The following is a 13440-nucleotide window of genomic DNA, read 5'->3' as shown; positions in this document are numbered from 1 at the left end:
ATTTAGGAACACCTGTGTTATTGCTTTAATATGAATTAGACGTCTCATCTGCAAAATCAAGTCAAGCTGTTACGTAACTTTTCCAGCGATACTGAATTACCAACTGACACAGAAACTTAATGCTTTGGTCACTGGGTCATTGTGTGGAAACTGACCTTTATTTAACTGAGTAAACAGAACCTGAAGGGCATTACGTCAGCTTAGTCTAAGATCCTGTGTCTAAATTTACATTTAATACCTTTAATTTGTTTATTGTTATTATGCTTATAATTTCTAAATAGACTTGTATTTATTGTAGTTTAACTGGGGAAGAAAGCTGCTGGGTGTAGGGCGCACTGCAGATTTTCACCTTAGCGGATGTTAGAACATAACTTGAGTATCTGTCAGATTCTACCTTCTGTAACAAATGTAGAAATACTAATTCTATAAACAGTGCATGTCTTACATTGGCTGCAGTAAATCTACACACACGAGAGGTGACCTCAGTCTGCATGCCAAATTCAAGTTAGAATAATTGTCCTCGTTTTTAGCAAGAAAGAAAGTGTCAAAAATAAAGCATACAACTCACAGCTGACAGTGACTGTGCTGAGCGACTGTGTATCCCATGTAAAGCTGTGCGTACAAGGTTGCTTCTAACTTTGTTTGCAAACACATGATTTCCTATACAGAACATTTAGTACGCTGATCCTACTACAAACATGAATAAACATATAAAACAGGAACTCTACAAGTGTGCAGTGGGTGAGTTTATTTAGTGAATGACATGGACCTCTATGTCCATGTGTGTCATGTTGTGTTATGCAGTAAAGTAACAAGACAGCATCATCTTTTTTTTTCTTCTGACTAGAGTACGATGTGCCACAGTCGGCTGCTTTGGGTCAGCAGGCCAGGAAGCCTCCATCCACGGGCAGAGTGACTCCGTTAGTCATGTTGCTCTTATCACTCAGCAAAAATAAAATACTGTTCACCACGTCCTCCACCTCTGCACAGAGACATATTATACAATTCATGTCACACTTAGTTTATCAAATTGTTGCCAGTCTTTATGCTAACAACAACAACAAGGTAGGCTAACAACATCTCCAGCTATGTACATGGCTTCCTCTTATTTGAATAGAGTATATTTGGAACAACGACTACAAATAAGAATTGTAAATGATGCTCTTCATTGCCTATTGTGCCCACTAACTTCTCTCAGCTGTCTCTGCCAGACAGAAAAAATGTTAGAAAACACAACATGTAAGTACAAACAAAAATTTGGAAATCTATATATCATGAAAAGTGTAGAATGCAAAAAATCCAAATAGGGTGACTAGGGTTAATAAGGAGGCAAATATCCAGGATGTTAAAAGTAGATTAAGAACAAAAAACTAATATAGATCTTCACAATCAAATCGAAATGAATGGGGAAATGGATATTAGCTCTATACAAAGACAGCTGTACTTCCACTCTATTACAGGCTACAATGTCTGTATTTGCCTCATGACCACTGTTCCCTGTGTGAACGAATCAACTGTCTCCTACTGTAGAAGATAAAAGATAGAATGTACAGTACCACAGACTGCTGTGACCGACCTGCGAAGTGGCCGAGAGGGATGCGGGAAATCATGGTCTTGGCTTTTTTGGGGTCGCTCCAGCCTATGCGACCCATCTCGGTCATCACCACTGTGGGGTTCACAGAGTTCACACGGATCTGATACCAACAGAGCAGTGGCACTTTAGTTAAAGCAGTTAAGTATTAGATATTAAGTATTTGCCATTTTACTCAATATTTCTTTTGTAAAGGCTTTGTGTTAATACTGGTACTGGCAGAGGCACAGGTGCATAAAGAGACAAATCAGACAAGTCAAATCTAAAACTCCAAGTGCATTACAAGAAATACTGATACTGAAATATGTTGTGTAGAGTACAATGGGAAGTCATAATTCTGGTCAAACAAAAGGAAGTGTGTGTTAGATTGTGTTATAATAACAAGTGGTTACCTTTTCACAGAAATATTTATCTCTGTTGAGTCCCTGAAGAGGGGTGAAATTGATGTGGATAGCACTCACAGAACTAAATGTTGCTGTTTGGTCAAATGGCAGCCTGAGCAAGGTGCCCATGACACAGTGCTAAACCACACGGGACAATATTAGACACCATGAGACTATGGCCAAACATGGGCTACAATTTTCCATTTTAAATGTAGCACATTTTACCTCAATACCAATAAAATAGATGTTTTCTGTGCCTAACCAAGTAGTTTTGGTTCCTAAACATGACTCAGCACCGAGTGGAAAAGGTTGATGGGTAAATTTCCTTGATGTCCTGTCATGCTCCCAAACCAGTTTAAAGAGCGCTTGACCCAAAAGATGTGACATCATGTCTGCATGTTCTCAGTCATACATGACATGGTATATCCACAAACCAATGGTGAAACAAGGGCGAATGGACATATAAGGTTTCTTGAAGACATCCATTCTAAAAGTCTGTGGTGGTGGCCATTTGAAACTCACATGACGAGGGTCTGTAACAACCAGATACTCAGCTACAACTGGAGGAATTAGTTTGATGTATCCCAATGAATGATACTCTGAGCACCATTAATGGCCAGAGACTGTAGACTCAAGGTATGAATGGTGCTTTAACATTTTAGGGACAGATCAAAGGCTGAACTGAAGAATCTACTTGGATGAGCGGTAAAACGCAATAAAGAAATTCAACAAGTTCAGTTGCCCAGAAGAAGTTTCCGAAAGTACAACTTCCCAGTACTGACTGATTAATTGACTGACTTGTCGAGGGGTAAAAAAATGAAGAGACACTTATTTCCTCCCAAGGTGTCAGATCCCTTCCAATAGTTATTGTAGTGGAATCTCACTTAATGATTGTTTGTACTGCTGGATGTCACTCTTATTCCCTTCTGGCTACCATGACATCAAAATTCAGGCTTTGTTAACAAGGAACTTCAATATCCCTGTAAAGTCATCCTTGTTGGGACATTTAAGTTACACATAAAACAGATCAGAAGAAAGATTAAGTTTCTTTATGTTCAAACAGTACCTTATGGGGTCCCAGCTCTAGTGCCATCACTTTAGTCAACATGTCCAGGGCCCCTTTTGTGGCACCTGGACAATGACAAGAACAAAAAGGTCTGTTACTGAAACTGGTTTTCTTTCATTTTGGCATTCTGAACACTAACATTTTCCCCTTAAGTGTAGTTTTGTTACTCACAGTAGACAGCATGGTCTCTGAGGGCGCACTGGGAGGCCTGGCTGGACACATTGACAATGGAGCCTCCAGATCCTCTTGCCTTCATACCACGAGCCACTATCTACTCACAGAAACATGTATTAAATCAATTAAAGAACATTAAATCAATGTAAGAAATGTAAAGCTGTTTTAAAAAAAACACAACTTACAGCAAATCAAACTAAGAAGGACACTTAACAATTATGCAACTTCTAACATAGAAATTCCTCCCAAATCAAACAAAACAAAATCTGGGCAGCAGAGATGGGAAAACTAGCCTTGATTGTTTTACCTGGGACACGTGCAGAACTGCCTTCACATTCACACTGAATGCCCTGGGGGAATATAGTAAACAGAACAGGTTGCTACATGATGAAGCTTCCATTTCTGACCCACACAGTAAGTCCTTGTGCTGTAACCTTTGACTATTTTCTGGTGCATCATGCTCGGTGGGGATCATAAACGTTTGTCATATTTACCTTACCGGTCAAACTGGTCAGGAGTGACCTCCAGAAATGGTTGCAGGTTGGCACAGGCAGCATTATTCACCAGCAGATCAATGGGGCCGATGTTCTGCAGGGCAGCCTCTGTGGCCCCCCAGTCTGCTAGGTCCACACACACTGGGGTGATGGACGGACACTGTGAGAGGAATGTTAATGCAGAGAACAGAAGAAGATAGGAAGGTTTTAAATGTCTATGCTACCACTATTACGTCTTCTTTTTCTACTACTCACAATAGTAAAATTAAATATTTTAATAAACATGAAATTAGTTGTCAGCGTCATAATTAATGACTACTTATTGCCTTGTTAGTGATCAAATGTTAATTTTAAAACTGAGCAAAGCTGCATCCAGCCATAATGATTAAGTATTGAAGTACACCGACTAAGTTACAATATTTTAATTATTACTAGAAAAAAAGATTTCACCTTAGCCTACAAGTCTTGAGAGTTTTTGTTTCTTTCTGAAAGTGATGAATGGAATATTCATAAAATTCAACTAATACAGATACTTCATGCAATCCAAAGGCCATGGCAACCAAATAAAAGTGATACACAGGAGAATTCAGTCAGTCTACAGAAACCAGTCCGGGGAAAGCTGAGTATTGATGATGAAATGGAGGATGACGAGAGAAAAGATGAAGAACAACAGAGCGGTGGGGTGAGAGCAGTGCCTCAGATGACAATACGTGCATAGATGGAAACACAATGGGACAGATAAAACAGAGGTGGGGGCGTCAGGGACAAGGGCCCCACACATGGGTGACTTGGTGTGTATGAGTAGGGGTGCTGGTATGTGGGGGTATACCTCCTCCGTCAAACTATTGAGGTCCGCCTGGGTGCGCGTGACGGCTGTGACCTTTGCCCCACAGCGTGCCAGAGCCAGAGCCGTGGCCTTTCCAATCCCTGAGACACAAACATCCATACACACAAAGACTCATTACAGAGTTATGTGACACAGCGCAGGCACACAATCACACATACACATTCCACGCATGTCTCAGGCTTTGCTCCACAAACAAAGCTTTTTTTATTCCATCAAATCAAATGCACGGATCGGTCCTCTGCTTCACCGAGTTCCCATGGAGCTTAATTATTAACCAAAAATGCCTTTGCTCTTCAGGAGGTAGAAATGTAGCTATCCTTTCACAAGAGGAAATATAGAAGATCCGCCACAGGGGGCAAACAGTTCGTAATTCAACTTGTCGTCCAAATACATTGGAAAGAGCCATTTTAAGAAGAAGGATATTCATCCTTATCCACACATCCTTATTACTCTAAACATGTTTTTTATTCACTATGGAAAGGATCCTGAGATCATCCACCACTGCTGTCTTTTGTTGACATGTAGTCCTTTTAATGTCATCAAGTTGAGTGGTCATTTAAAGACCCTGCTGCTATCACTCTAATAGAATTGTGCAGTCTTTGCAATGTTTGGGTGCATGCTGCAAGTTTGCAAATCTAAATATCCATCCATATTTTTTATTTTTTACACCTCATCATTTATCCTTGTTAGGGTATATTTCTTTCTATTTCTTGCAGATTTGTACACAGATTTTGTATATTTTTGCTTATACTATTGTATTTCATTTATGTTATGGTAAATCATCTTGCTTTTATAAAGCGCTTTTCTACCTATTGTTATTCAATCACAGACACATCTAAGCAATTCGCTCACACAAGCACACACATTCACACACCAGTGCCAGTTGCACTGGGAGTTCAGTGTCTTGCTCAAGGACACTTATGCATCAAACCGTTAACCCTTCGATTCGTGGACAACCCCGAGTTTTTTTTTATGAACAACTGAGTAACTGTAACCAACTAATTTCACTTTTGGATCAGTGCAGTCCAAATGCCTTGCTTGGAAACATCTGCAGGTCTTTTGCAGATTTTAATTCAATTGTCTAATCATGTTTGAGCCCCTGAAAATAGGGAAATTCGCAGTAATTCCTTCACCTTTCCTGTAATTGGGATGTGAAGACCTTCAAATTAAAGCTAGGCACTTAAACAGCAGAAAATCTCAGTATGTGAACATGTAGGGACCTAATTGTATGTAACTTCTCCCAGACTTCATACACAGAATGAAGGAGAAAAAAAAACAACATAGAAAAAGCAGCTTCAAAGTAACCGTGTACTATGACACTATTTTTTTGCATGTTGTCACACTTAAATGTTTCAGATCATCAAATGCATTTAAATGATGGTTGTTATTATTTTTAAGGGAAAACAAAATCCAAACCTACCTGAGCCTGTGTAAAAGGTTATGTTTTTACACAGATAAAACATAACTTAACAGTGGTTTATCACATCTGAGTTCAATTTCTCTTTCCACACCCAGGAGTGATTATTGTTCTCAGTCAATAAATCACTTCAGTAAGACCTGCCTGACAAAGTGAAGTAGACCAAAAGATCCTTAATAGCTAGACATCATTCAGATGACAGATCAATTGAGATCTATCAGTATGGAAAAGGTTATAAATCCATTTCTAAAGCTTTGAGACTCCAGTGAACCACAATGAGAACCATTATCCACATATGGTGAAAACATGGAACAGTGGCGAACCTTCTCAGGAGTGGTCGGTCACAAAAGACCCCACAACAGCATCCACTGGGAAAAAATGGTCTGCAGGGCAGCGTTCCAAGTTAAAAACCTTTGCTGAGTAAAAAGAATATAAAGGTTCATCTCAGTTTCGCCAGAAAACATTTTAATGATCCCCAAGACTTCTGGGAAAATACTCTATGGACTGACGAGACAAAAGTTGAACTTTTTGGAAGGTTTGTGTCCCATTACATCTGGTGTAAAGTAGCACGACAAAGATTATCGCAGCAACAGTAAAATCTGGTGGTGGGAGTGTGATGGTCTGGGGCTGTTTTGCTGTTCCAGGACCTGGAAGACTTGCTGTGATAAATGGAACCATGAATGTTGCTGTCTACCAAAAAATTATGAAGGAGAATGTCCGGCCATCTGCTGGTGACCTCAGACTGATGAGAACTCTGCAGCAGGACAATAATCCAAAACACACTAGTCCTCCTCTGAATGGCTGAAGAAAAACTAAATGAAGACTTTGGAGAGGCCTAGTCAAAGTCCTGATCTGAATCCTATTGCGATGTTGTGGTATAACCTTAAAAAGGCGGTTCATCCTGGAAAACCCTCCAATGTGGCTGAATTACAACTATCCTGTGATGATGAGTGTGCCAAAATTCCTCTGTAAACAACTTGAGGTAAGTTATTGCAAACACTTCATTACAGTTGTTGCTGCTAAGATTGGCTCAATCAGGTTTAAGGTTTTTTCATACAGCCATGTAGGATTGGATTGTTTTCCCTTAATAATAAACCTTCATTAAAAATCCTTTGTCTATTTGTTATGTTTGACCAATGTTTAAATTTCAAAAAAATAAGAAATCAGTAGCCACTGCACTTACAAAATGCAAATAACTACTCGAGGGCAAATATAGAGAAATGTCCTAGCAAGTCATTACAGAATAGAAGACAATGAGTTGTCACTACTAAGATAACAGAGACACACTACTCTAAAGTCTATCCAAGCCATTATTAAGTAAGAAGCATGGTGAACTCTCTATCACAGGGCTAACACAGAAAGAATCACACCTACGGCCAATTTAGAATCACCAGGGAACCTGACAAATACTTCTTAGAGTATGGAAGGAAGCCAAAGCACCCAGAGAAAACCCATGCAGACACAAGGAGAACAAACTGCACAGAAAAGCCCCATATAGCTGCCAGGTTTGAACCCAGATCCTTCTTGGTGTGAGGTGTTGAATGCTAATAAACACCACTGTTGCACACTGTTTCCACATACATTCCATATCCTAATACTGTCAGTGTGTGTGTCAGAGAAAACACTGAATCCTTAAAATTGCTTCCAGAGGCAGAACTTTGCATGGCAGCTCACTCTCCATGATCATTTTGCCAGACATGCTTGGTTTATTCGGAATTATGAAAAAATCTGTTATGTTTCACATAACACTGGTTATATACCAGGTAGCACTGTGGCACTAAGACAACATGGGCTAATAGACTGGAGGGCTGAAAATGAGGCTGTCATTTTTAAAGTGGCCTGGTGGTGTCCCTGCACGCACAATAAACGTCTAGTGTGCGTGGTGTGTCTTGTGATTTAGTTGTCTTTACCTTTTCCTGCTCCCGTAACCAGAGCCTGTTTGCCTGCAAATGAAATCTCCATGGGTGCTTGGGTCCGCCACGATCAGCTGCAGATGGGCACCTCAGATGTAGTTATAGACAGAAGAGAAACTGTGTAGGGCGATCTAGCTGCTGTCCGGACTGATCGAGCTAAACTCAGCTACAACTTCCAGATGTCTCCCTCTCTCTCGCTCGCTGTCAGCATGTCCGGGTTACAGCGGCAGGAAGCGTAGTGTGTTCAACACTAAGATTAAAATTACACTGGAGTCAATCATCAAACCGTGTTTGTCTTCCAGGTCATCACTGCACAATCACCGTGAATTGATAGAAATAATCATGCTCAGGGACAGACAAAAAAAAAAAAAAAAAAAGAATCTGCAGACATGGCAGTCCGTCTTAAGTTAATCTTCTGCAAATTGTGTTTACTCAGCTCTAGTTCACCATTTAGTTTGATTATTCATTCATTAGGTTTAGCTGAATATCTATGGTGCATAGCTTATAGTTGTATAGAAATATAGAATGTACGTGTTCCCATGGGGCTAAACTAACAGTCAACATTGGCTCTGAAAATAGAAATTGGCAAAGAAAAAAAAACTTGAAATAAAACTAATATTGACAAAAAAAATGTTACAATCTTAGGTTTTTTAACTACTCTTCCACATTTAAATGCAAGTTCTCAGATACCATGTCTAGTCATTAATTATGCAGAATGTTTAGATTTTATAATAATATATATATATATATATATATATATATATATATATATATGTATATATATATATATATATATATATATATATATAGTTATGAGATTTTCATGAATTAACATTTTAGATTTCAGTTAGTTTGTCCATCTGTCACATCTTAATGAGCACGCAGCTCTTATTAAGCCCCACCTCTAAACACTGGCAGAAAGTAAAAACCAAAGAATCAAAAAATACAGATTGTGATTATTATTATTATTATTTTTATTTTTAAATGGCATAGAATTAACACAAACTACAACTTTATTGCAAGCTTCAAGCCGCTGTATCCATGAAAAACTACAATCTGTCCTTCCAGACAGGGTGTGGTGTTATTTCAGTTTAAATAGCTTTTAATATTGATGTGATGTTGAAACTTTTTTTTGTAACTGAGGATGAAGAGGAATTGTATGTTTTTAGTGTTTTTGTACACAGAGGCAGGTTATGTAATGGCAACCAAGCACTTCAATTATGCTACTTTACATTATATGCCTTTTTATTTATTTATTTTGTTAATTCAGCAATTTGAGATACACTAACTTCTAAGCACAACAGTGATACCACACCAGACCCTGTTTTTTTTTTTTTTTTTTTTTTGTTGAGATGATATTATAAATATTATATATATGTATATAAGATAAATATTAACATGCTATCACATAGTCATCAGGTAATGCTGCAGTCCTCTTTATACCGCCATTAACTTTAAACATATTGAAAACAAACATGTAAACATATTGAAAAGTAAACTTCAGTTAAGCTCTTGTTTGAAGAAGGACAAGGAAAAATATGTAAGGAGGAAATAGAGCCACTGAGGATGATGAGTCACATAGCTGCCTGGTTCCATCTGTGTCTCATAGAAGATCTCTTGTTAACTTCAGTTTTGAGAGCCAGGAGTTCATGTGCTGACTACCACCAACTTATTTACAATTATATACTTTGCTCTTGTTTTTTGGTCTTTGAATATGTAATAAACAAACTACACTGGAGCTCGTAAAATATTTCTTCATCAGTATTAAATCAAATATGAATGCTGCTATTTTTAGCTCAACATTTGACCTCTGTCCAGGTGCAACATGTATATAGCTAGTTTTCACAGGTATAGACTTCAGTATTCTAAAATATTTTTCTTGCACATGAACATAATAATCCTGACAATAATCTTCTTTGGTAATTCAGGCTTTTGACGTGTAAGTAAGTCATGGAAAGGCGAAGAGACATAAATCTGATGGCGCAAATTTTTACGCACTCATTGGCAGGGACAAAACAGGACTGGACATATAGGAATGCTGCTTAAGGTAGGCTACTACTTGTTTAAATACTTGGTAAACAAAATATATTTTTGTTATTGCATGTTCACTAGCTCGTGATTTCTTCTCTATTTCAAAAGGGACTGTTGGAATGTAGAGGCGAACTTATCAGCAAGGAGGAATGTGAACGGAGACTGAGAGTTTATCATGACAGCCTCTGGTGTTTTTGTTTCCATTTTGATGGAAAACTGTGGTACATATGTCAGAGCTGACTAAATCAAATTAAATGAAACACAGCTTTAGGTATGCTGGATATGGATTAATAGTTACTTGAAGATTTCGAATAACTAAGTCAGCTATGTATAGAAACTCAATTTAAAATGAAGTATTACTGGTGTTTTTTTGTAGTACTGATGCAGTAAAAGAGGATTGGCAGGCTTATGAATGATGACCACATCAACCCAAATGCCAAGATCAAGTACATAACTTTTCAAGGGAAGCCCCATCTCTGTTTATTTACAATACAAGACATTAGCCCAGGAGAGGAGATTATGCACAACTATGGAGACTCTGACTGGCTGTGGAGAAACAAAGTAAGAAAAACAGTGTATGTTTGGGGATCTTCTGGGGATGGTCTGTCATCAGATAGAGATGATACATCACGCTCTGAACAAGGCCAAATATCAGATGATGATCAGGAGATGTCCGATGAGGAGGAGATACATAGGCTGAGGATGATGAGTCACACTGCTCGCTGCTCCATCGGGTATTTCTAATCATTAAAGAAACTTAAATTGAAGATTGGCTTTTACTTTATAAATCATGCTTTACAGTCTGATAACAGAATGAATTGTGGACGCCACTTTTCTATCGGTGATTGATAACGGTGATATGCTGTACACACATGCAGCCTGCTCCATCTTAAAGAGACTGGATTCAGTGTATCATGCTTCTTTACTTCTGTTTCAAATGCAAAGTTGAAATTGAAACAATCTGTGAGCCTCCAAGTGGTTGCTTTTGGATGTTCCCCAGTCTCCTATCATGCAACATAGTCATGGGAATAACGTTTGAAAATCTCTCGGATTAAAGACACTCATATACTTTAATGATTTTAAGACTATCATAAAGAATGCTGTGAAGGAGGAATGCCACTGTTTCTCTTGAGAGGCCACTGTCACTCTGCTTTATTCTTTTAATGTTTTACTGTTATATTGCTCATTTATGTATCATGTACCCATTTTATATCACTTTCGCCTTTTGACTGTATGGCTGCTACCGTGGCTTCTCTTGTAAAAGAGATTTCTAATCTCAGTGGGACTTCCTGGTTAAATAGAGGTTAAATAAATAAAATAATTAAAACATACCAGAGTCACAAGATCACGCCAAGTATTCAGATGCAAGCATTCCCCTAATTTCTAAGGAATCAAAAGCTGGAAAGATTCAAGTAAAACTAGTAACACCTGACATTGGAACGTCTAAACTTTAGACGTCTAAACTTTAGACGTTCCAATGTCTGGAACATATATTTATCTGACTCTTTAGACTCTAAAGAGTCAGACACAAGTCCTGAAAATGACAATGCTTCTGAAAAGTTAAACCTAATTCTATCAACTCCTCACAGAATAATAAGTCAGAGTGGATCTAAGCTTGTACTTGTGCTTGTGCTTGTGCCTGGATCTAAGATCTCAGCACAAGGATCATTACATCTGACTTTGAGCAAAAATAAATAAATAAATAAATAAATACTGTTGTGTTTGTGAAAAGCCACAAAGCAAAAATTCACACAACTTAAAAATACAGACCGATGCTGAAATTGCTCGTGTCTCTATGAGCATTTCAAAGAGTGAAAAAAAATAAAAATAAATCTGAACTGGAGCACTGAAAGTCAAGAAAAAAAAAAAGAATAAATAGATAGCAGGAAATGTTACCACTATGTACTGTCAGGGATTGTATATGTCCACAGATGACTCTGCAAACTGGAAAATTTAGATCAAGAACCTGCTATCATGTTGCTATCATACAGTTTGCCCAGTCACTCTACAACAGACATGGACAGGACCCAACAAAGTCTGAATACATGCGACAGAAGATTTGTGAAGTGCGGTGTCTGTTGTTATGTCTGCAAACAGAGTTCTTAATCCATAACCTAGATGATGCTATTAAACCTGCGTGCAGTAAAGAAAGTTTCCAGGTTTAATGAAGAACAACTCTCATAGATCGAGAGTTATTCCATCAAAAATCTATTGATGGAATAACCTGGTCATTCAGTATATTCCCGTAGTCAGTTTACCTCGTTCTTTGGGCAGGATGTTGCTGAATCTAGACCTGAGCACCTGCAGCAACCCCACATCACAGCACTGCCCCACAGGCTGGTACAGTAGACACTAGTCACGATGGGTGCATCATTTCATCTGCCTCTCTTCTTACCCTGATGCACCCATCAGTCTGGAACAGGGTAAATCTGGGCTCATCAGATCAGATCATGTCACCTTTTTTTTCCCAGTTAGCCTCACTGAGTAGTGGTTTTCTTAAGGCTACATAGCTCTTCACTTCCAATCCATGGAGTTCCCTTTGAATTGTACATGTGGAAATGCTCTTACTTTCACTATTAAACATGGGCCTGACTTCTGCTTCAGGATTTTTTTCTGACCGCATTTCTTCTTCAAAGACGATGGTTCCCCCGCTACCCTTCCAGTTTTAATAATGCATTGGACATTTCTCAACCCAATTTTACTAGTCTCTGCTTCAATATCCTTAGATGTTTTCTCTGCTTGATGCATGCCAATGGTTTTGCCCCTCTCAAACAGACTAATCTTTCCTAGCAACCTACCTACAACCATGTGATGTCTTTCCACGTTTTTTTAAGAAATGAGAAGCTTCTCATTGCAACAGTTGGGGTTAGAAAACTTGTTGAAAACAGTTGAAAGATAATCACCCATGCAGTAATTATCCAATAGGAGGTTTGTACCTATTTACTTAGTTAAATAAAGTGGGGACTTTTTTTGGCCGTAGGCTACTTCACATCGTGTTCCAATATGGGATAATGTAGCTGGGATGAAAAAAAAATAAATAAATAAAGCTAAAGGTCTAATAAGTTTATACAATGAAACCATCAAATTGCTGATGTACAGACTAAGTCTCCGTTACTGCAGGACATTTGGTAAGTGGTTAACTGACAGTTGGATCGTTACTCTGCTGGCATTAGCAGATGTCTTTTCATACGAGTGTGTATTGCAGTAGTACATTTGTTGCATTTCAGGACTGACTTACATATTGAGCATGTCACGGCAGAATGGGCTTTGGGTTTGCAGTTAGGACACATCCTCTTAGCTTCATAAATTTTACCATCTTTCCAAGAACAGTGACTTAATAGTGTTCACGTTACAGGTTAACTCGGAGGAGAAAAAATAAGTTTGTTATATTGTCACCATTTTGTGAACATTAAAATATGTATGTTTGACAACTCAGAGCTCATTTTCTCCCAAGTTGTTTTGAATGAAGCATCAGCTGCAGCTGGATCTCAACCGTGCTTTCTGAGACCCACCCAGCTCTACTT

The 13440-nt window shown here is 38.4% G+C and overlaps 1 protein-coding gene across 1 annotated transcript; it reads right to left on the bottom strand.

The window, feature by feature from the left end:
- Positions 1 to 725: 725 nt before the first annotated feature.
- Positions 726 to 8119, bottom strand: dcxr (dicarbonyl/L-xylulose reductase). The gene is made up of 8 exons (XM_047608839.1): positions 7883 to 8119; positions 4538 to 4635; positions 3714 to 3868; positions 3522 to 3564; positions 3212 to 3311; positions 3041 to 3105; positions 1577 to 1694; positions 726 to 982 (listed from the first exon to the last, which is right to left on the bottom strand). Exons 1-8 carry the CDS (start codon positions 7932 to 7934, stop codon positions 879 to 881), a joined length of 735 nt encoding a protein of 244 aa, XP_047464795.1. The 5' UTR covers positions 7935 to 8119; the 3' UTR covers positions 726 to 878.
- Positions 8120 to 13440: the final 5321 nt, after the last annotated feature.

This window comes from Mugil cephalus, chromosome 16, assembly GCF_022458985.1.
Source record: "Mugil cephalus isolate CIBA_MC_2020 chromosome 16, CIBA_Mcephalus_1.1, whole genome shotgun sequence".
In the NCBI taxonomy this organism is placed as follows: domain Eukaryota; kingdom Metazoa; phylum Chordata; class Actinopteri; order Mugiliformes; family Mugilidae; genus Mugil; species Mugil cephalus.
Note: the sequence above shows the minus strand (reverse complement) of the source record. Positions and strands in the feature narration are given on the sequence as shown.